Source organism: Myotis daubentonii, chromosome 11 (genome assembly GCF_963259705.1).
Source record: "Myotis daubentonii chromosome 11, mMyoDau2.1, whole genome shotgun sequence".
Lineage (NCBI taxonomy): Eukaryota > Metazoa > Chordata > Mammalia > Chiroptera > Vespertilionidae > Myotis > Myotis daubentonii.
Window position 1 is genome coordinate 67,360,272 of NC_081850.1, and position 24,671 is coordinate 67,384,942.

At 41.2% G+C, this 24,671-nt stretch overlaps 1 protein-coding gene across 7 annotated transcripts in view; it reads left to right on the forward strand.

The window, feature by feature from the left end:
• FBXW2 (F-box and WD repeat domain containing 2) overlaps positions 1-24,671 on the forward strand; it is a 52,911-nt gene that overhangs the window by 18,712 nt on the left and 9,528 nt on the right. For 5 of the 7 annotated variants that reach the window (XM_059657811.1, XM_059657813.1, XM_059657814.1 and 2 more), the window contains 3 exons: positions 677-763; positions 1,572-1,741; positions 5,894-10,927. In XM_059657811.1, coding sequence (XP_059513794.1) covers positions 677-763; positions 1,572-1,741; positions 5,894-6,182 — 546 coding nt within the window. In that variant the 3' untranslated portion in view covers positions 6,183-10,927. Of the gene's footprint in view, positions 1-676; positions 764-1,571; positions 1,752-5,893; positions 10,928-24,671 lie in introns of those variants that run through there. The other 2 variants (XM_059657816.1, XM_059657815.1) reach the window with 2 other exon arrangements.

Genomic DNA, 24,671 nt, shown 5'->3' on the forward strand with positions numbered 1-24,671 from the left:
CCTAGGCTTCTGAATGAGTAAGCCTGACCTCCCAGCTCACTTTGTGCTGATTTACTACAAAAAAAACCTAGAACCTAGTATTTATAGATTACCCCAAGTGCTAATAGAATGTTGGATTCTATTGCATTATTTTATTGTTATTTACATTGCTTTAGTTCATTTTCATTGCAGTTATGAGAGTTAATAAGTGTCTCATCCCCTATTTTAAAGATGAGGAAAATGAGAAAAAGATTAGGTGGTCTTGTCCAATGCTACAAAGTCAATATATGGCAGATTTTAGTCCTAAGTCCAGTGCTTTTTCCTTTATAATGCACATGCTTATGAAAACAGATGATTTGTATTTTTTTCTATGTCTGTGGGCTTTTTTCTGTTCCTCACATTTTCTATAAAGTAACATTTTACAGTTTTTAAAACCAGTCCTAATGTTTGCTTCCAGACCAAAGCCAACATTAAATGCTGCCAACATTGGACATTTTAGATTCTGCTGATAATTTAGAGACTCTGATTGTAGTAAAACCCTTGGTGGAGATTAACTTGGTCGTAGAGTTTTAGCTCAGTTACTTTAGCATACAATATCATTTCAAGCTCGCTCTCATATTTTAATTTTTTTTTAAAAAAGCAAGGTAACAGTAGCATTAAAAAGATCTTTCTGTAATGTGGATATTTATATTTCTAGGTGGTTTTGCAGAAGTGCAAAGTTAAGTCTCTCTTGCACAGCCCTGGAGACTACATCCTCTTAAGTGCAGACAAATATGAGATCAAGGTAAGGTTTTTTTCTCTATTATTTTGTCATCAAAGAAGACTGGCCAGTATAAGAACATTAAAATTAAATTAAAATGAAATTTCATGGTAGACAGAAATGTCTTAGTCCAAGACATTTTAAACTTATTGCAAGGGGAATTATTCATTATCTCTTATGTTATGGGCAATTTCTAACCCTGATTTTTATGTGTGCATGTGTGTGCTTTGTTTTTTATTGAGAGAGAGAGAGAATGAACACAATGTGAGAGAAACATCCACCGACTGCCTCCTGGGGATCGAGCCCAACCTGGGCATATGTCCTGACTGGGAATCGAACTGACGACCTTTTGGTGCATGGAACAATGCTCAACCAACTGAACCACACAGGCCAGGGCTAACTCTAATTTTAAAATGAAGAACAGAAAATAATCTTTAACGTATTCTGTTTTTTTATGACATGTATCTTCTACCCTCCTTAATTCTTAGGTCTGAACTATGAAAATATAAACATTTATTTGTGTAATAAAAAAAATTTGCAAAAAGTTAACAGAGCAATCTTACATATGTTTTTAGTGCACCTTTAAAATTGTTCCATGTGGTAGGCATTTATTATCCTCATTGTGGGAACTGAGGTTCAGAGAGATTAAGTATTTTATCCAAGGCAGCACAGCACATACATGCAGAATCAGAGTTTGAACTCAACTGTAAAGCCTGTTTTTCCAGTTTACTTCACTTTATATCTGACTTCAGCAGGCAAAAGCCACATTAAGGGAACATGCTTTTCTATGGTGATGCATCTGTCATCTCTCCTGATTTTCTTTTATCTGTAGATTTGGCCAATTGGGAGAGAAATCAACTGCAAGTGCTTAAAGACACTGTCTGTCTCTGAGGATAGAAGTATCTGCCTGCAGCCAAGACTTCATTTTGATGGCAAATACATCGTCTGTAGTTCAGCACTGGGCCTCTACCAATGGGACTTTGCCAGTTATGATATTCTCAGGTAATGTTTCCTTGGACCTTTACCTTTGACAGTTCTTTGCGGTTTCTTTATTTTTTTGTTGCAGTTTAATAGTAAAGACAAGACTAAATATTGGGTAAACCAGTCACTTGCTTTGAGGAAATCTATACATCAGTTATAAACAGGGTTATATGCTGAAAACCTCGGACATAAAAATGTTTTAGAGGCATAATGAGAAAGGTTTATATGCTAGAACCTAGAGGATCTAGAATCTAATTCTTCCCTTTACTCTGAGTTACTGCCTCTTTCAGAAGTTAACAAGCTTTTCTGGAAAATGAGGGTCTTGGATGGAAAGGTCTTTTACATCTCTAGTTCTAATATTTTAATTTCTACTTCCTAGTTAGTTGAAATTTTTTATTGGAGGATTGAGTGGCCTTCTGTTGACTAGTAGAAACACAGGTATTTAGAGAAAAATAGACTTGCAGAGAAATAAATAATAAAAGGTCCATGGACAAATAATTTTGTGAGACCACTCTTGGAGATTGGTGGTATCTGTTAGCATTTGGAGGCTAATGGAAGCCAGTACCATATGGTGATTAAGAGAACTTACTTTGATGATAAACAAACCTTGATTTAAGATCTAGTGCCATCGCTTATGAGCTGTGTGATATTATGTCAGTTTCTTAACCTCTCTGCCTTAGTTTCTCACCTATAAAATAAAGAGTAAATGAAATGCCTATAATGAGGACCTAGCACAGGACCTGTTAGGTATTTATTACTAATAGCTCTGAGAAGCCCTACATAAAGAAACCTGTTTGAATTTGTTTAACCTACTGTACCTAACATTCATAGTACTAAAGCTCCCCCTTTTTTTTTTTTTTTTGAGGAACACTTATTAACAGCACACAGAGTTAGTGTTTCACAGCATGGTTCAGGAACTGCTGGCTTGGGGAAGTGGAGAAAATTGAACATTCTCTTCATTGTTTTTATGCATGACTGTTTGAGGTCAGCTCGCATGGGATCTGAGCCTATTAGCCAACGGGACTTTGATGGGCCCTGTCTCTCTGCTCATAAAGGTTGTAACAACCCCATTTATGACCTACATTTCTAACCAATTAGGTTTCCAAGCTGTCTATGCTTTGAGGAAAAAAAGACCAGAACAGATCTTGGAAAACTAGTCCAAGCTCTTCATCTTATAAATGTGGAAACTGAAGATGAGAGAGCATAGGGGCCTTAACCAATATCCCACCGCACACCCTAGTTCAGCATCCATCATTTATCCATCCATCCATTCATCCATCCATCCATCCATTTATCCATCCATCCATCCATCCATCCATAGCTGGGTCATCCAGCAAGCATGTGCTTAAAATACCAGCAAGCCATGGAGAAGGAACTTTTGAAAGAACTTGATACTTTGCAAAAAAAAAAAATCTAAGTAGTCATCATGGGGAAATCAGATCATTTACAGTTTAATTTTGTTTTTGTTTTGAATTAAAATTGGGGAGGGAATGATGTAAAGGTAAGGTAAAATAGAGGTATCGCCGTCTTTTAAATGCTTAGAGTCTCTAAAGGTTTTAATTTTATCCTTTCTCATGTGTTCTTACTCAGAATATACAGTAAAGAGTCCAGAGTCCCAGTGAAAGTTCTTTTAGGTTTTGGTATTTGGAGCCACTAGCTTTAAGTAGTAAATCTATAAGATTGTTTGCTGCTAGGAAGTGATAGGTTCAGATTTTTCTTTGAAAGGGGGCTATTTTATCTCTTGCTTCCCCTTTCCCTCAAACACAAATAAAACAACCTCTTTTGAAATCTTAGTACTAATCCTGTGGCCTCAGTTGCCAAGACCAGGTAGGGCTATTTACTCTTAGAAGCAAACTGAAAAAAGGAAAGCACAAAGGGCAGTAAAACATTCAGTTCATCTAAGGTGCAGTCACTCGAACTAGAACTGCACCACAGGGATGTCCTTTTATAATTCTCAAGTCATCAAAAGGTGCTACTGTGAGCCTGTCAAAACCTGTATTCTATTCTGCAGCATATTTGTGCTTCAGTCTTTGGAGTCACAGGACCTCACCTTTGCTAGGCTAAAGTCCTATCCCCTAGTTTTCTAAGTTTCTGATTATTTCCTGCTTTGCATTGATGTGGGACTTAACAGATTTTCTTGCTGTTTTTCCCAGTTTCTTTCAGATCTCTTTTGTAGGAATTTTTATTTGTCTGTGTTCATTGCACCATTGCTCTGTTCATTAGCAGATATTTATTGAGTACCTCCCTGTGTTAGGCATTGTGAGGTATGCTGGGAGCTAGCAGAAATACTTACCAAACTGGAAATTACTAGCCAGCAGAATGGAAGATTGACATTAAGTAGCTAATAACATACAGATGTTTTGGTGGTTGTGATAAGAGCAACATAGTATTAGGTACTTTGAGATCTCACCTGGTTTGAGGAATAAGGGAACGCTTCCTTGAGGAAGAGTTTGGGCTGAGCCCTAAGGATGAGTATTTGCATTGACTCAGCGCCAGGGACACAGTGAAGAGCATTGTAGACTGAGAGACCAGTCTGGGGGCTCTGAGACTGAAGGAGCCTGCCAGGTGCGTTTAAGGAACTGAAAGAAGGCCAATGTGGCTGAAGATGTGAGTTCAGTAGAGAACCATAGAAGGGTTTAGAAATTTAAATGAGATGGTAATAGGATTAGATTTTTAGTGTGAGCTTAACTGATTGAAAGGGGCCAAGAATAGATATAGGGAGACCAATTTGAAAACTCTTGGCAGTAGTGCAGTTGAAAGATGATGTCTTAGCTCAGAATTGTGGCAGTTCTGATAGTCATAAATAAATTGGGAAAATTTAGGATGTAAAATCAGTAGATCTTGGTGTTTGAATTTATGGCTTCAGTAAGGAGAAGAGGTGGATGGTTGCCATGCTTCCTAGCTTGAGCAACTGGGTGAATGAGCAACCAAGGAAATAAAGAAGAGAAACAGGTTTGGCTAATAAGTTCAGTCTTGGACAGGTTGAGTGTGAGAAACAGGCCTTCTTCACTACTAAATCCCCTCCCTCATATCAAACTGAAGTGTGCTTCTATGTAACTCTCTTTCCCTTGGGCCCTGTTTTTTCTTCTAGAGCTTGTAATGTCTTGCCTCTCACACATCCTTTACTCCTTAAAGGTGATGATCATGTATACTTTCTCTGTCCCTGCCAATTCTCTTTCTCCCCCTCTCAGCCGATCTCCTTCAGCTGTTTGTAACTTTTTCTGGTTACCAGGTCCTGCCATCTGGTTGACCTCTTGGACATAACACTAGATGGTAGCGTCCTTGTTAAAACATAGGCTAACCTAGCCTCTCATGGGGCCCAAACTTACTGTCCAGGGCAGAATTTGTAGATCCCTCATCTTGTAGTTCTTTTCCTACGGCCTGTAAAGATAACGTCAACTTTTCTTGTCCATCTTTTACCTCACTAAGTATATAGACAACAGAGACTTAAGGTTTTTTCTGTGCTACCCTTTACCTAGATCCTTCCAAATTTGTACCTTTGTCATTGATGTTTTAGCAACTGTGAACCTGAGAAGGTTAAGTTTGTCCTTCCAACTCCCCATATTCTCTAGCAAATACTTACGAATACATTATTAATGTTTCTGGATTATTTGGGAAACTTAATATTTCTAGTCTCTACTGTTTTAAAGAAGAACCTATGTATTTGCTACCTGCTGAGAATAGCCCCTAGGCCAGTGCTCTAGGATTTGATGAATAAATCTTTTCACCTAGAGGTAAGAATTGAGTCTTACATTTGAGTTCTGTCTAGTAGTACTTGATTACTTGTGAATCTTTAGACAAAGTATATTTATCCTGGCCGGACTTTAGTCTTTACATCTTGGAAATGAAAATGTCACATGAGAATACGAGAGATCCTTTCCAGCTTGGATGGGCATTTGTGCTTTTACAACTGTTCATCAAATACCGCCTTTCTCCTTACATGCCTGTGTTATCATATTATTATGAACTCTTACCCACTTCCCCCCCTCGTTTTAAAGTAGGCTGAACTTTTTGTCCTTGCATTTTCCTTTTTATCAAAAACTTTCATTTAACTCTCTAAATTTGCTTGAATTGTGTATTGCTTTTAAATGTCTCCAGAAAAGATTACAGTAGCATAAACAAAAGCAAAGTTAGTTGCCTTCTGGTTCATGTTACTTATTCTCATCCTTATAGAGTTATCAAGACTCCCGAGATAGCAAACTTGGCCTTGCTTGGTTTTGGAGATGTCTTTGCCCTGCTGTTTGACAACCGCTACCTATATATCATGGACTTGCGGACAGAGAGCCTGATTAGCCGCTGGCCCCTGCCAGAGTACAGGAAGTCAAAGAGAGGCTCAAGCTTCCTGGCAGGCGAAGCTTCCTGGCTGAACGGACTGGATGGGCACAATGACACGGGCTTGGTCTTTGCCACCAGCATGCCTGATCACAGTATTCACCTGGTGTTGTGGAAGGAGCCCGGCTGATGCCATGAGCCACCACCGCTGACTGACTTTGGGTGCCGGGGCCGCAGGGTTTGAGTGCAACCTCTATGGCAGCCGACTGCATGAACCAAAGTTCTCACCTAATGGTATCATCACGCAGTGCACAATCATTTACCTATGTTTGCCAGGGGGCCAGGGCTCTGGGTGGGGGAGGGCTCGTTTTACTGACATACATCACAGCATGCTAATGGATACAACATCGATTTCATTTGTATCTAGTTATGTTGGTCAGAGTAAGAGTATGCATTTTGGGTTCATCTTTCTTGAATATTGGTTTTAAGTAAAGAAATTTAAATGGTTCATTAATATGCTAATTGGTTGCCTATAAAAACACATTCAGTCTATTATTAAAGCTTTTTACCATTGCCTTTTTTTCTTTTGAAGTTGAAGCAACGGTGCTATGATGTTTTACAGCAAATTTCTCACATGGAGCTTAGCTTTTATAACAACCAGTGTTATAAAGACCACCAAGTTCTGTGACATTTAAAACTTTCCACCAAATACCAGTTCTAAAGAAAATCTGTCTTCCGGTACAAATCCAGGTCTATAAATTGATTGATTGTAATGTACTAGTGGTCTAATCTCTGGTTCTTGGCAGAGTCAAGGTTAGCCACAGCTGAGCTGTGAGGGAGTTCTGTCATTTCTGTTTATATCTGGAGCAAGCTGGTTCTCGGTCTCCCAGGTGACTGCACAGAGGTGACATGGTGGAGTGAAAGATTGAAGACTGGCTCCCTTACCTAGGCATATCACTTTCCTGGCCCCATTCTCCTGTCTGTATAGCTAGTTGTTAAGCTAAGTGATTTGTAAGATTCTTTCTGGTCCTGCATCTGCTAAGTTGTGCAGAAGTTGACATTTTTGTTTTGTCTGATTCCTGATTTGTTTCTTTGGGGTTGGAGATAATATATAAATGAAATTACTGATACAAAGTTGTCATCTATAAGGAAATCAAATATATGAAAAGGATGGCTAAAAGGAGAATGTAGAAAATGCACATATTCCACTTAGAAGATGTAAATAATTGGTGGAAGAAATGCTTATAGCAGTTGTGGTTCTATAGAAAGGCAATGTGCTATGTTAGAAAGGTACTTGGCTCTGGTATCTTCCCCTTTTGCCTCCAACTTGATGTGTGGCTTCAGGCAGATTAACTTTCTGTCCCTGGGCCCTCTTTTTTTTTTTTTTTTAAATCAGATTTACAATGAAGGAATTGCCCTAGATTAGGGTTCACAAACTCACATGCAGATAACATAAATGAGTGATGCATGCTGGGTAGGATTGTGCTGAACCATGGAAAGCTTATTGAATAGGGCAGTTACTCAGCACAAGTGTTAGGCATAAATGAGCTCAATGTTGGCAGGTCTGATTTTTGAGGAGGAAGTAGAAATCCAAAATTTTATTGGAAATTTCCTGATTTTAAAAAACATTTCCAACTAATTGAAGATAATTTAAAATACAGTGTGCTAAACAAATCGTGTCTATGGGCTGTCAGTTGGTGTCCTCCACCTCTCATTGCTGTAAAGTTAAAGAATACTGTGCTTCAGCAATGGAAATGTTTTACCATAATTGTCTGACCATTCAAGTGTCCTATTGTGTTATAGAGGAGTGAGGGGTCATGTTTCATTCACAGACAGGAAAGACTACACAAGAACTAGCACCTCAGTGAGTGCTTCTGCCTGGGAACATGAGTTATTCATTCTTCTTGCTGACTATAATATAAAGCATATCCATTTTAGGTGGGGTAAAGGGGTTCCCAGAAGAGCTGAGAATGAAGCAAACTTTATAGTGGGGACACAGCTCTCCCAGAATCTGCATTAGCAAGAGCCTGACATTGGACCTCTGACTGCTGTGAAGTTTAGAGAATTGATGGTCATTTTCAAGGACAGGTTTAGTTAATATCCATGTTGACACTAAAGGAATTAGGTAAAAGAACAATATCTTCATCTATCTCATACTGAGTTGTGTGTGAGCTCTGCTTGGTTCTCTAAAGAAATGGAATTGCAGCTGGAGTCTGTTTTGCAGGAGCCTCAGGAGACTGGGCAGTGGTGAGGGTAAATGACTTTTTTCCTCTAATGCGGCTAAACAAATAACAGATTACTGATTTCATGACCATTCCTACTCCCACCTCATTTTGAGATATATTCAGTAGCTTCAAAGCAAGTAATTCATAATAATAGTCATTTGTGGGATATTTTTTTTGGAAATGATAAACCTGAAACTTGTACGGTGTGTTCCCCTTCCGTGTGCAGTGTGAATATGGAAGTTACCAAGGTGGTGCTTAGTAGGGCTGATTTTGACAGCAGTCCTTGGGCAGGGGTTGGAGTCCTAACCGAGTCCTCCTCACAGCTGCATTTATTGTACCGGGGCATTTTACTTAATTGCTTTATAGATGCTAGATTTAGTCATACTATTGCCAGCTTTTATAAAAATGGAATACCAACTCATCCTTTAAAAAGATCGAACCAAGTGGGGAGTCAACAATGAAAGAAGTGGTCAAGGGATAAGCTGTGGTTGCTTAGCTTTCTTTCACTGAGTCAGGGGGCTGCCTTCCACACACACTGACGTCTGCTTCCTTAGCTCGGAGGCAAGGGTTTGCCTTTGCATCTTCTTTTGTGAAATTCTCATTTCTGAAAAATTCCAAAGTTATGAGCAGATGGACTCCATCCTTCTTTATGCGCATTGGATATCTTGAGTGACCCCGAGTTTGGTGGAAGAGAAGGGCTTCTCTCGGGTTCATACAGGCACATGACAACCCAGGCTCCAGGTTGCAGGGGTCCAGGGACAGCTGAGTGAGCATGAGGTTTGTAGTCAACTTTGTTCCCATTGCAAAGAAAGCTAGTTTCATCCGGCCTGGCCCTATTACTTGAGCCATCATTGTTGTCAAAACTGATTCTAACCTGACTTTCACACCTAACAGAGAAATAGACTTCCTTCAGAGAGGGGGCTCCACTTCGAAGAAGTTCAAAGGAAGGTTCACATGTTTGGACAGCTTCTCCTGAGTGGAAGGTGAGGACTGTTGCTGTTCAATTTTAAGGTTTGCACTTAATTTTTCATAGTTTAAAAATTATTCTGGCCATTGAAAACGCTTAGTGTAAAGTGTAATTGAGGATTGTGTGATTATACTAGTATTTGCTCTCAGGAGAATGACCACTGCTCTGTATTTATAAAATATCTTAGGGAGAAAAGAAATACATTTGGAAACAGTATTATTTTAGACATGAAGAAATTGTTTCTGTTAGATAAGACATTTTGCCCAAGCAAAAGAAACTGAGGATAGTGGAGTCTGGCTTTACTTGCTTTGGCCAAATCCAGCCAGCTAGCTCCTTGAAGCTTTGATTGCGTGCCCTGGCTTCTTGGGACCCTCGAGGTGTGTCTTCCCACCATCATTTCTAGCTTTCTGGGCCTCCTTCCCTGGGACTCTTTGCAGGCCTAGGTGACCGAATCACCTGCCTTACTGTGCAGGGAAATGTGCAGAATCAGATCACTGCTCCAGGATGCAGCCTGGGGTAGGGCACACTGTCACCCTTCTCTTTAGGGACACGGAGTTGTCAGGATAGAGGAGAAGCCCTTTTAGGTCAGTCCTACTCAGCCTTTGTATCTGGTTATGCTGGTGGTTGCCAGGATGTTGAAGACAACCAAGATACTGTTGAAAATTACTCAGTCCCCAGATGGAGTGTCTGATAAAAGGAACAGAAATGCCCACTAGGGGTGTTTGGCAGGGTCTCTGACCAGAGCTTCCCTGTGAATTTTTTCAGGATCAGCCCTCATGTGGGTGACCAAATAGTCTTGGGCCACTCCCATCAGCCTAATCAGGCTGAATGATCATGCTCCTGCAAAAAGGCGTTTTGCTGTCAAGTTGTTTCAGTGTTGTTTCCAGACTTCTCTGGATGGTTTCCTTGCTTAAAGTTAGTGCTACAGGCCTGACCATTGTAAACCCATTGAATTATTATAGCTGAAAGAATCAGCTATTTCTCTTCAGGATTGTGCTCCAAAAAAATGTGTTGGCATTTTTAAAAAATATATTTTTATTGATTTCAGAGAGGAAGGGAGAGGGAGAGATAGAAACATCAATGATGAGAAAGAATCATTGATCGGCTGCCTTCTGCACACCCCCTACTGGGGATTGAGCCCGCAACCCCAGGCATGTGCCCTTGATCAGAATAGAAGTTGGGACCCTTCAGTCTGCAGGCCGATGCTCTATCCACTGAGCCAAACTGGCTAGGGCTGTGTTTGCATTTTTAAACCAGGCAAATTATTCAGATGATAACAAACTCAACAGTTTTTTGGAGTCCCTGTACTCACATTATGAACAGACATATTTCACTAATTTAGATGTAGTACTCTCGATGAGAAGGCTCAGGTTGAAAAAGGCTGGTCTCACCAATCCAGCATCTAGGCAATGTGGCCAATTTCATCAACTCATGTTTCCCTAATTTGATGTATGTTGTGATCCAGTGGGAATGAGGGGAAGTTTATATTTGAACTGTCTGTGGGACAGGGGGAGTAAGAATTGCTTAATTAGTGGAGTGATTGGGGTACAAGGTGTCTCTATAAGACAGGACGTTATTTTCATGCATCAGAACTTTCTTTTACCCATGAGTGATTGTGCTAACTATAAGTCATTTATATCTATACATTAAAACAGGTTCCTCAATTAGGCAACATTTGGTTAGCCAAGCTCAAGTTATTATTTGTACTTGAAAATAATAAAACTGCATTTCCTTAAAATTACACTCTGTAGTTAAGACTATTTTCTTAACTCCCCCTCCCCCCTGCAACCAATTCAGAGGGGACTTTTCAGAAGTGAACGTGTTTTAGAATGTGTTTTTAGAGATGGAACGGCCTCTTGTGATCGGAAGTGGCTCTGTTCCTTTACTTTTTCTGCATGTACTAGAGTGTAAGCCTGACATTATAATGATTTTGGATGAGATCCAAGAGGGAAAACAATATGTTTAAAAGTAAAATGCAAAGAAGGAATTTTGGTGACTCTCAAGTGTAGATGTAAATGGAAAGGAAAAATAAAGTACCATTACGTAGTTCCGAGACCTTGGAATCATCTTCCTCTTTTGCCCGCTACTCAGCACATGCCCAAGTTGGTTCATTCTTTCTTCTTAATTTAAATTTGTAGGACTCCTTGTTATCAGACATGGCCCTGTACCTTTGCTCCTCAAAAGCACCATTATACGGCAGATTTTAATTCCTCTTTTACCAATAAGAAAGCTGAGGCTTGGAAAAGTGGCTAATTGCTGAGCCCCAGCTCATCTCTTCAGACAGTTCTTGTTCTTTCTTTTCCTGCCTTTGCACTTTGACTCTTCCTCCACCCTCCTGGGAACGCCCTCTGTGCCTCTCCACCTGTCCTGGAGCCAGCCTTTAGGGCCAGCCTTCAGGACCTGGTTGACCTCCCACTACCTTTGAAGCTCTGCTGGCTACCATCCCCCACTGACTCAACCTCTTTGTCTAGGACAGGTGTGCAATGTATTTGGCAATTCATCCAAAGAACCTTTTGCAGTTGGCAAAGCATTAATTTTCACCCTTGATCCATACATTTTTCACAATTTGGATGAATACCTTATCTCCCCAGCATCAGTGTAAGATTGAGTTCTTACCCAATGCTCAATAAGTTCTTGATGAGGTATTTTAATAAATTTCGTGGATTATCTTAGGGGCTATGTGTTATGGAGAAAAAATGACTCTGAGAATATCAGCACTGAAGCAAAATGAAAGACCAGTTACACACAGCTCTTCTTCTCTTGGGTCTCCTTGTTCTGCCGTATTGATAAACATCTACAGTGTTCTGTGTACATTGGGCAGAAGGTTTGATGATCACTCTTGATTAGACATGAGTAGTCCTTGCCAGTGGAAGGTCCTTGTGCTTTGTTTGCATTTTAACCACATGTTCTGTTCTCTTTGTGGTAAAATAACGATAACACCAATTTACAGAGAAAATTACCCAACGTTCCTTTATTGTAATGATTTTTAATATTCACATCTAATCCTTACGCACATGTGTATAGATTTATGTGATTGCAAGTCGTTGTTTTGCATTCTGCTGTCAGAAATGTGCTTTGAGTCTTTGCAATTACCACAATACTTTCTAATACTCCTTTACTACCTATAATTTGCTAAACCATTCATATTTTGGTGGATAGTTTCCAGTTTTGCTATTTAGATAATGTTACAGAGAAGTTCTTTGCTCATATTTCCTTTGAACATGTTCCCGAGATGAACTTATTGGTAAAAGCAAAGGAAATTTTTTTCTTAACATTTTTGTTACAAGAAAGGGCACATAAAACACACACACACACACACACACACACACACACACACACAGAGTTTACTGAATAATTATAAAGTGAACACCCAACTAACCACTGCCCAGGTCAAGAAAGAACATTTCTGATTTCTCAGAAACCTCCTCTGTGTCCAAGAAGAAACATGTTGTGGCTTTTGCTTCATATTTATCATGTGGCTTCCAAATGGATTAAAGGGACTTATGTTGTCATCTTGCTGGTTGGCGTGTGCATGTTTCAACACAACATCCATCACTTTTGAGCAATTATTGTCAAAATGCTTCCTAATATAGTAAATATAAAGAAGGTATCTCAAAGTTGCTTTAATTGACATGTCTTTAACATGTGAAGACAGGTATTGTATGTGTGCTCATTTATATTTCTTTTGAATTCTGTCTTCATCTTTTACCCATTTATTTTCATTACATTTTAAGATACTATGGAAAACTTTTAGACAAGAGTCTCAAATACAATTTCATTACTCTAGGCATCACTAATTTAGATATAATAATTCAACACAAGGCATGCATTGAAATTTTCTTTCATTACATAAAAAGGATTGGTGTCAAGCAAACCTATCAACAATTCCTATTTAAGTCCCAGTAATTAATGCAATATGTCACAAATTATGCATTGCCTGTTAAAGTAATCCTGGTAAGACCTAGCACTTCAGAAGAGAGCTAATCAATAGCACTGGGCATATATAAAACTGTATATTTTAAATTTTTCCTAATGAAGATGTATCACAGGTGATCAATATTTAAAGGAAAATATGGAGAATCAAGAATTAAAAGGTTTATTTTTTCCAAAATTAACTGTTGAATCTTAAAATGAGGGATTCATCAAGAAGGCAACCAAATGAGACTCCAAGGACATAGTAATCCTAGTGTTTTATTTTTACTCATTAATGCAGAGTCAGGGAAGGGCTGTGTCAGGTGTGTTTATATGTCTGGCCTCTCTGATTTCAGGGAGGAGATTTTCCATCAGAGTTTCACAGGAGAGCAAACATTCCTGAGTTTGTTAGTTCAGCAGATTTAGCCACGTAAGACCACTCTGGAGCCAGTTGATCATTCAGGCTTTATGGACACAAAGCTGGAACTCTAAATGAGAGGGAATAAGTAAAGCAAACAAAAGCATGTTCAAAGGTTGTGTGTTAGCTTAGGGCAGCCATGGGCAAACTACGGCCCGTGGGCTGGATCCGGACTGTTTGAAATGAATAAAACTAAAAAAAAAAAAAAAAAAAAAAAAGACCGTACCCTTTTATGTAATGATGTTTGCTTTGAATTTGTATTAGTTCACACAAACACTCCATCCATGCTTTTTTTCCGGCCCTCCGGTCCAGTTTAAGAACCCATTATGGCCCTTGAGTCAAAAAGTTTGCCCACCCCTGGCCTAGGGCCTACGCTGACACAAGTAAGCATTAGAAGAAACGACTAAGCATTAATTTTTTCATTTCTCTTTTCCTCCCTCACAAGACTGTCTTGAGAACAGGAATTGTATCTTATTCTCTATACCCATATCATCTAGAACTGGTACACAGTAAACTCAGAAGGAGGGGCCAGATGGATGTGTGAATGAATGAGCTGTGGATTAGTCTACATTGATTCCCATAATCCAGTGTTCTCCAGGCGTGGTTTCCTTCCAGCACATTGGCATCACTTGGGAACTTGGAAGGAATGCAAAATATTGGGCCCCACTCCAGACCTAACCAATCAGAAACTCAGGCTGGAGTCTGGCAGGTGCTTGTGGTGCCCACTCAGGTTGAGAACCACTACTATTATCTAACCCAGCGGTTCTCAACCTCTGGGTTGAGACCCCGTTGGGGGTCGAACGACCCTTTCACAGGGGTCGCCTAAGACCATTGGAAAACACATATATAATTACATATTGTTTTTGTGATTAATCACTATGCTTTATGTTCAATTTGTAACAATGAAAATACATCCTGCATATCAGATATTTACATTATGATTCATAACAGTAGCAAAATTACAGTTATGAAGTAGCAACAAAAATAATTTTATGGTTGGGGGTCACCACAACATGAGGAACTGTATTAAAGGGTCGCAGCATTAGGAAGGTTGAGAACCACTGATCTAACCCATTCTGCCATCTACTGGAACTTTTGGGAATAGCATCTGGCTGTGAATTGGCCTGAATTCAGTTGCTATTTGAATACATTGGGACTTCCTTACACTTAAGGTTACGGCCACTCTGGAGGCTTTCTAAAACTGGAATTGCCTTCTACTTTATTCCCAGCTATTATAGGGCATGGCATGGCAAGACATCAGGCAATCTGCGTAAACTCATCCTTCTTGTTTTAGATTGTATTAGGATTGTATGGCTACTCATGGGGGTCTTTATAATCAAGGTAGGAACATATAAGACACTGCCAGAATTTGAAGACAAATCATTAAGCAACAAAATTCAGCACAAAAGTCGCAGGTTGTTGGTGGTAGCAGCATAGTTTTTCAATCTCTGAGTCCTCACCTAAAACCAACTAAACAGCAAAACCAAAATAACCCAGACAATACCGATAAAAGTAGGTGACAAGGTAACCCTATAAACCCCAAAATAAAGCAAATGGGGCAAACCAAACACTTCCACAAGAACAGCATTTCTGTAAGAAGAAAAGGAAAAGGGAAGGAAGGAACAGAGGTAATAGGTAATGGACCTGAGAACAGGAGAACCCAAAATAGTGATCACTGAAGAGTTGGGCAGCCAATTTAAAAACACCCACTGAAGCTGGAGAGGTTCTGTCTCCTGCAACTGTGGGTGGGTGCAAGGGCCTAAACCTGAAAGGGCTGTAGCCGGGCAGCCCTGGTAAGCTCATGAGACTGACCTGCTGTCTTCCAGGACAGGGCTCCATACCAGGGAAAACTGGAACTAAAATAAAAATTGAGCAGGATAGAGATGGGTTGGGGGTGCGCAGAGACTGTTTCTTTGATGGGGGTCTTTATAGTCCATATAGAAACATGTAAAACACTACCAGAATTTGAGGCAAGGAAAGAGATGGACCAGATCTAACCAAGGATAAGAACCAGAGGCAAGAAGTCACAGAAAGCAAGCTGCCTTATTTTCATTTATTTTACTTTTTAATATGTTTTTATTGATTTCAGAGAGGCAGGGAGAGGGAGAGAGAGACAGAAACATCAATGAGGGAGGGAATCATCGATGGGCTGCCTCCGGTACGCCCCCCACTGGGGATCGAGCCTGCAACCCCTGGGCATGTGCCCTGACAGGGAATTGAATAGTGACCTCCTGGTTCATAGGTCAGCGCTCAACCACTGAGCCACACGGTCTGGGCGAGCTGCCTTATTTTTAAATGCCACACAAAAACAGCAAAGGAGGAGGCTCTGTGAAGGTTGAAAATCCTTCCTGAATGTAGCCTCATTCCAAAAGTCAGGAAAAATAATTTCACATAAAAATAAACAATAGAAAAGTATCAAGGCCAAATTCCATACAAAGTTATTAACACAGGGGGGGAGGTTGGAGGTTAATGGGGGGGATGAGGACACATTTGTAATACCTTAACTAATAAAAAAAAATGTTTGATACCTATAAAAAAAAAAAAAAAGAACCTGTGGCACCGAGTAAACTTTAAAAAAAAAAAAAGTTATTAACACAGAAAGAGGGCTAAGAGGGAGCAAAATGATAGGTAGGCAGTGAAAGCGCACCAAGTTAAAACCACGATGAGATACCACCTCATACTCATGAGCCTGGCTATTATTAAAGAGATAAGAAGTGTTGGCAAGCTTGGAGAAATTGGAATCCTCAGACATTGCTGGTGTGAATATGAAATGGTACAGCTTCTATGGAAAACACTTTGATGAATGACCATATGGCCCAGGAATTCCACTCCTAGATATAAAACCAAAAGAAGTGAAAACAGAGACTCACAGATACTTGTATGTTCTTAGCAGCATTATTTACAAGGTGGAAACAACCTAACCGTCAACAGATGAATGTAATACAAAATGTGGTATATACATACCTATGGTATAATATTATTCAACCACAAAAACAAAGTTCTTTTTTTTTTTAAATTAAATCTTTATTGTTCAGATTATTACATTTGTTCCTCTTCCCCCCCCCCATAACTCCCCTCCTCCCAGTTCCTGCCCCACCCTCCACCCTCACTCCCCACCCACTGTCCTCATCCATAGGTGCACGATTTTTGTCCAGTCTCTTCCCACATCTCCCACACCCCTTTCCCCCCCAAGAATAGTCAGTCCATTCCCTTTCTATGTCCCTGATTCTATTATAATCACCAGTTCATTCTGTTCATCAGATTATTTATTCACTTGATTCTTAGATTCACTTGTTGATAGATGCATGTTTGTTGTTCATAATTTGTATCTTTACCTTTTTCTTCCTCTTCCTCTTCTTAAAGGATACCTTTCAGCATTTCATATAATCCTGGTTTGGTGGTGATGAACTCCTTTAGCTTTTCCTTATCTGTGAAGCTCTTTATCTGACCTTCAATTCTGAATGATAGCTTTGCTGGATAAAGTAATCTTGGTTGTAGGTTCTTGGTATTCATCACTTTGAATATTTCTTGCCACTCCCTTCTGGCCTGCAAAGTTTCTGTTGAGAAATCAGCTGACAGTCGTATGGGTATTCCCTTGTAGGTAGCTGCGTTTCTTTCTCTTGCTGTTTTTAAGATTCTCTCTTTATCTTTTGCTCTTGGCATTTTAATTATGATGTGTCTTGGTGTGGTCCTCTTTGGATTCCTTTTGTTTGGGGTTCTCCGCGCTTCTTGGACCTGTAAGTCCATTTCTTTCACCAGGTGGGGGAAGTTTTCTGTCATTATTTCTTCAAATAGGTTTTCAATATCTTGCTCTCTCTCATCTTCTGGCACCCCTATAATTCTGATGTTGGTACGCTTGAAGCTGTCCCAGAGGCTCCTTACACTATCCTCGCATTTTTGGATTCTTTTTTCATTTTGCTTTTCCGGTTGGATGTTTTTTGCTTCCTCGCATTTCAAATCATTGACTTGATTCTTGTGCTCCTCTGGCCTGCTGTCGGGCGTCTGTATAATATTCGTTATTTCAGTCCGTGTATGCTTAATTTCTAGTTGGTTCCCCAATATAAGATCGAGGGTCTTATTAGTTTTCGTGTAGATCTCATTAAGTTTATCGGCAGCTTCTAAACAGTTCTTGAGAGACCTTAAAAGTGTGGTTCTGAACTCTATATCTTCCATTGACAATTTTGTCCTGTTTCTTTGTCTCCGCATTTTGTTATGCTTCCTTGGTGCACCCCCTAGTGGTCTTTGTTCGCAGTCTTATAGTTAAATCTTGATTGTTGTAGCTAATTCCAGGGAGGGTTTGACCTCCAGGCCAAGTGGCTATGAGAATCAGCTGTGTCAGCAGTGAGAGAACTTCTGTCCTCTAGGGAGGTGCTAATCTAGCCTTTGCCTGAGGCTATTCGGCAAATGCCTCTGTGCAGGGCTTGGGTAGGGCGGGTCGCACAGGATCAACAGGGTGGGCCAGAGAGAGCAGTTATGGCGGCTCTCAGTCCTGTCCCCAGGGGCTCTGCCTCTCTGAGTCCCAGCACCCGCTGCAAAGCTGGGAGAGAAAGCTGCACTTGCTCTGACCGAAGCCAGACAGTCCCGCTTCTCCCGTTTGAGTCTGGGTCCCTAAAGACTCGCCTGGATCTGGAGCTCAGAGTCTGCGACTCCCTCCCGATTGAAAACGCCAACCGCGCCCTCCGCCGCCAGCCCGCTCCGCGCACTCCGCACCTCAGAATTTGACTTCAGCACTGCGCCTCCTCTGAGTGTCCGTGTGCGTTTCTCTTTCCTCCTAGTTGTAGGACTTCCACTCAGCCAGCGTTCCTGTGGTTCTGGGTGATGTCCCTTCCGTTTTTTGGTTTCACTTTTGAAGTAGTTGTTCAAAGCAGCAAACTCTGGCGTTAACCTATGCCGCCATCTTGGTTCTTATTATTCAGTTTTATCAACAAAGTTTTAATACATGCTACAACATTGATGAATCTCAACATGCTAGGGAATAGAACCCAGACTCAAAAGACACATTATATGATTCTACTTATATGAAATATCTAGAATAAGCAAATGTATAGAGACAGGAAGTAGATCAGAGGTTACCAAGGCTGGGGGAGGAGAGAATGGCGAGCTATTCCTTATTGGATACAGAATTTCTGTTCAGGGCGATGAAAAATTTTAGAAATAGATAATGGTGATGATTACACAACATTGCAAAGGTGATTAATGCCACTGAAGTGTACACTTTAAAATGGTTTAAATGGCAAATTTTATCTAGTATATATTTTACCACATCAAAAAAAAACTGTACAGAAAAGTTAGCATCACATATAATTGCAAAGCTGGCTTTGGAGCTCAGCAATAAAGGCATTTCTTTTATAAAATTATTTTTTAAAAATGCTTTATAAGCAGTGCTCTTTTTTAAAAAATATATATTTTATTGATTTTTTTACAGAGAGGAAGGGAGAGGGATAGAGAGCCAAAAACATCGATGAGAGAGAAGCATCGATCAGCCGCCTCCTGCACGCCCCCCACTGGGGATGCGCCCACAACCAAGGTACACGCCCTTGACCGGAATCAAACCTGGGACCCTTAAGTCCCCAGGCCGACGCTCTATCCAGTGAGCCAAACCAGCCAGGGCAGCAGTGCTCTTGATAATATAAAAGATATATAGGAAATCACAGACATCGACAATCTTGACTTGAAAAGTGATTTAGAAGGACTGAACTCAGAATGTACAAAGGTTTTAAGAGTATCTTAACTAATGTATTTCACTATTTGTAAGCAGATAAACAAATTTAGGTATATCCACACAACAGACTACTATTCAATAAAAAGGAAAAACTAACAACACATACAATAGCATGGATGAATTTCAAGATTATTCTGCTGCGTGAAATAAGTCATACACAAAAGAATGCAAACTATATGTCTATTTATGCCTACTTCTCTTCGTTAAAAGAACCTCTAGTGACAGCAGATCAGTGGCTGTCTGGGGATGGAGGTAGAGGGAAGGATGGATTACAAGGACCAGAAGGAACCTTTGGTGATGGAGATGTTCATTATCTTGATTATAGTGATGGCTTCATAGATGTATACTTATGTCAAAACTCATCAAATTGGACACTTTCAATATGGGCAGCTTATTTTATGTTAAACTAGGAGTCCAGTGCACGAATTCGTGCACCTTGAAAGGAACTGTGGGCCACAAGGCTGCAGTAGGCACAGGAGTGGGTCTTGGCTCACCCTCTGCACCCCTGCCCAGCCCCTCCCATCATGGCCCTCAGTCCCCTGTCTGCTGGCAGCCCTGCTCCTGCCACTGCTGCTCCCACACACTGATGGTCCCGGTCTTGCTTCCACCCGCTGAAGGTGCGGAGTGATTGGTGCCGGCGCCAGCAGCAGGTGCGAGCGGGGCTGGCATTGTCAGTGGTGTGAGTGGCAGCTGCTGCCCCGATCACCCCTCAGGAGCAGGGGGAGGTGGAAAAGCCCTCAGGGGTGATAGGGCCAGCAGCCGCCACTCGAACCCTCGGATGGTGCCGAGTGATTGGGACCAGCGCTGGGCACCAGCAGCGGGTGTGAACGGCAGCTCTGGTGTCGGCTGCAGTTGTGAGTGGGGCCGTCGCTGGCAGTGGGTGCGAGAAACAGCTGCTGGCCCTGATCTCCCCTCAGGAGCAGGGGGAGGTGGAGAAGCCCTGAGGGGCTATTGGGGCTGGCAGCCACCACTTGCACCCGCTGATGGCGCCGAGTGATCAGGGCTGGCGCCAGGTGCCAGCAATGGGTGTGAGCAGCAGTGCCAGCAGTGGGTGCAAGCGCTGGGTGGGACTGTGGTGTGCAGGAGTAAATAATTTTTAGTAACACCAGAGGCTCGCTCCAATGACAGCAACCAGGGCTCCGCCTTGGTCTGGCGCCCCTGCTCACCTGCTCCACCATCCCACCACGGCTGATGCCCGTCATGTTCCGTGCATGCCCCCTGGTGGTCAGTGCACGTCATAGCGACTGGTTGTTCGATTGTTCAGTTGCTCCGGTTGTTCCGCCATTCGGTCTATTTGCATATTAGCCTTTTATTATATAGGATGATACATCATTACAATTGTAAACAGTGATTTCTTGTTCTTGGTTTAATTTTCAAATCCTTATTTTCCTAAGTTCACTTCCCATTAGTGGCCTGTCTATCCCAATTGTTTTGTTTCCTATTGTAGATGTTTGTCCTCCTGTTATGTGGTTGTGCTCCTCAGGTGGCTAATTAGTTTAGTCTGTGAGCTCACGCTCCCCTGGGCACTCCTCTGTAGAGCAGTGTTTGGGGGAAGGGCTGAGGACCAGGCTCTAGTCTATGTCCTTCTCACCGAGTTTAAGGAGAGAGGAGGGGATAAGACCCCAGTCACAGAACCCCAGGACCCACACAATCACTCCTGATCCCTCTGGTTTAATCCCACCTTTTCTGGTGGGATTGATCCTCGGCTCAGGGACTGTCCTTAAATTCACAGTAGGCAGCAGCGCTGGAAGGAGGCAGTCTCTCTGGGGCGTAATCTCTAGCTCCATTTTACTTTTCTTCTCATGGGGGCTTTTTGCTTGCCAACACGTGGCCTGCTTGTGATGCTGGTCTCTGAAGGGAAGGGGCAGGCAGTATTTATCCCCAGACAGCAATGGGTTAGGCAATGACCAACTTTCCAGGCTTTTCCTGCAGCCTTCCTCCTCTCTGCTCCCTCCATCGGCCTTTCCCTTGGCTGTAGGCACCCTCTTCCCGCTCCCAAGCACACCCACCATCCCAGACAGACATCTCTCCAGAGCCACTCCTTATATTTTGTTTTGCAAGTTTTAAAGCTCCATCCTTCCATTTCACTTCATTCCCCCAGAATGAATTTTGAGAGAGAGAGAGAGAAAACACCCAGTGTTAGTTTATCTTATTAGGGACCCCATCATTTATTTTTAACTGACTATAAACCATTTAATATTATTGGAGGATTAGTCTAGATCTGAAAATCAGGTTCTGAACATTGTAAGAAAACACCAAAGACAATGAGAACTACAAAAAAGTGGAAAATAGTTTGCTGATTCAAGAGCCAGAAAAATAACTTTTGAGACACATTTTGACTAATACTTCAGGACTAAATTCATTGGAGTTACCGTTTAGTGAATGTGAGTGGTTGGCATTACCCTGTTCTGAGTGGTGGGAAAACTGAACTGTAAAGAATTCTAAATAAGTTAAAATGTGATCTCAAATAGAACATGTTGCATTCAGCCCATGCCACTGCCTCCAGGCTGTATTCTGAGTGTACCAAGATTTTTCCTGCTTGGGGGTCTTTGTACCGACATTTATTATTTCTCACAATTCAGTGGGTTGACTGGGTTGGTGGGGCTCCCTGGGCTTGCTTGGGCTGCTGCAGTCGCTGGTGGCTGGTCTGCTGATGCATGGTCGTAGCTGGCCTCTCTCACCCACACGTCTGGGACCTGAGCAGGGGCAGCTGGGTCTCTCCACCTGGTCTTTCAACCTGGGCTTCTTGATGACAGAGACCTTCCAAGAGGACAAAGGTATAAGCAGCAAGGCTTTAAGGTCCAGGTTCCAGAACTTCACAAGTTGCTTCCACCAGGTTCTCTTGGTAAAGCGAGTCAGGAGGCCAACAAAGAATCAAGGGGCAGGGAGATAAAGTTCACATGCAAAATATTATAACCCGTTTTCTCATCTACACATTGCTCCAAAGCAGCGTTCCTCGTTTGTAAACAGCAGAATTATAGGAATTCTCCACCAGGGCCCAGCCCAGGGCCCAGCACCTGGCAGGCTTTCACTATTGGTCCAGTGAATGAATGAATGTCATCACTTATTCATTCCACTCCCGTCAACAATGTAGTACTGCTTCTCTAGACACATTGGCTTATACTGCTCCCTAGTGGAATGTGAGGATTGATACTTGCAACCTGGGGCCTGGGGATAGTTCCTTTCTTGGAATATTGAATTGTAGGATTCCAGGTGACAAATTAAGGCAGTGGTTCCTAGACTTTAGCATATATGTAAAGTATGTGGGGATCTTATTAAACACAGAAGATTCCTGAACACCATCCCAGTAAGTTCAGTAAGTCTGGATGGTCCAAATGTATTGAGTCTAGGTCTTTATTTAGGTTTTGTGATGAGTGGGTATTGGAGGGTGAAGTTGCTGTGCAGGGAACAGGACCCTGGACTTAAGGGCAGAGAGACATGCATTGGAAAACATCTCTGCCATTTAGTATCTGTGTAACCTTGGGAAATTCACTTAACCTCTCTGATTCTCAGTTCTCTCCTCTGTAAAACGAGGTTAATGATAGCTCTCTCAATAGAGTTGTTGTAAGATTGGAAATAGTGCCTAGTTACAGTGCATACCAGTTAGACTCTAACTCAATTAAGTGGGGGTTAATACTGTTGGTGTAAGACAACAGACAAAGAGGTCTGTGAAAATGTAGAGTATAAAATAAATAGATGTTCAACAACCATTACCAGGATTTAAATACTGCAAGCACCAAAAAAAAAATCGTGTCTGCTCACCATTGATGACCAGGATATAGTGCCTCAAAAATGTCATATAGCAGGTGCTCAATAATTTTTTTTTTAATGAATGAATGAAGTTCTCATAGCCTATCTCTATCAGGATGAATGTTTGTATTCCCAGTATGCATTTCTTTATCGGCACTGGTTGTTTCAGAAGTTTGGTGTGTGTGTGTGTGTGTGTGTGTGTGTGTGTGTGTGTGTGTGTTATTTTAAGTTTTCCAGAGACTTCCAGGCACATTTTGTTTTTGCATACACCTCAACACCAGTAAGTTGCCAGGGGCCAAGTTGTTTTTAGGAACCTTCTTTCTAGTGTGGCACCATGAAAAGAATACCAGCCCTGCAGACAGAAGACCTGTTCAAATCCCAGTTCTGACCAGTAGTTCTGACTAATGGTGTTCAACTCACCCTCTCTGAACCTCACTTTCCCCATTTGGAATATAAGGGAGTTTTTGCCGAGAATTCATTCTGCCCTAATGTGATAGGACTCTATAAGTCAAATTTCTAAGTTTTAAATAATCCCTTTATTATAAAAGTAATATATGTTCATGGAAAAATTTTTTTGAACAATGCTAAAAATAATAAATAAGGAAATAAACACCACTCCTAAGACCACTCACCCAGAAGAACTACTGTTAACATTTGGCTGAATATTCGAGTCCTTTTTATATCTCTGAATAATGTTAAGCAATAAATTGGAATCAGAGCATATATACTGCTTTGCAATGTGCTTTTCTCACTTAGTATATTATCAGAATTCTTATGTAATTAATATTCTTCCAAAGCATGATTCTCATTGATGTGTAGTATGGATGGATGGGTTACAATTCATTTAAACAATTCCCTGTTGTTGGATGTTTAGGTTGGTTCCATTTTTTTACTGTTACAGATAAGCTTTGTTGGCTAGCCTTTTATGCAAATCTGTACTCACATCTCTGAATTGCCCCCATGGGTTAAATTTGTAAAGCTTTTGAGATCTATTACCAAACTGCCCTCCAGAAAAGTTGTACAAATGGACACCCTCATTAGTAACATTTGAAAATGACCATTTCTCTACTACCTCCTGCTGGCTACTGTGGTTTAATGTCACAGATGAAAAACAGTACATCATTGTTTTAACCTAATGTAATTTTCATACCGGTTAGGCTCTGGTAGCAGATAAAATTGCATACACATATTTTTACATCTTTGTAAAAATACATGTACATATTGAATGTGGGAGGGGCCATACAGAAATGTCAGTAGTTGTTTAATGGGACTATGATATAATTCTGTTGTTACACATTTTCTTAAATTAAAAACAATCTTTGTAGCCAATGGCTGCCTGTTCCCCCAATTCCCTCCTCTTCCTCCTCCTGGGCAGAGTGGAGACCACATTGCCGAGCCTCCCTGGCAGCAGCAGCTGGCGGTGTGGTTGGGGGTGGACTAATAGGGTATAAAAGGAAGTGATGTGCACACTTTCTGGGTCATCTCTAACTTCAGTTCTTTATGTTGGATGTTGGCTCTTTTCTCTTTCCCAAGAGTAGCAACCCAACTTTAATTAAGCAAATGAGATCCCCTCCAGGGGATGGCAGAGCAGCAGGGAGCCTGGTTCCTGTTTATAGCCATCACTTCACCAACCTGGCCTGGCTGTTCCGTTTTTTTAAGAGAGAAATTAATGGATGAGGATGATG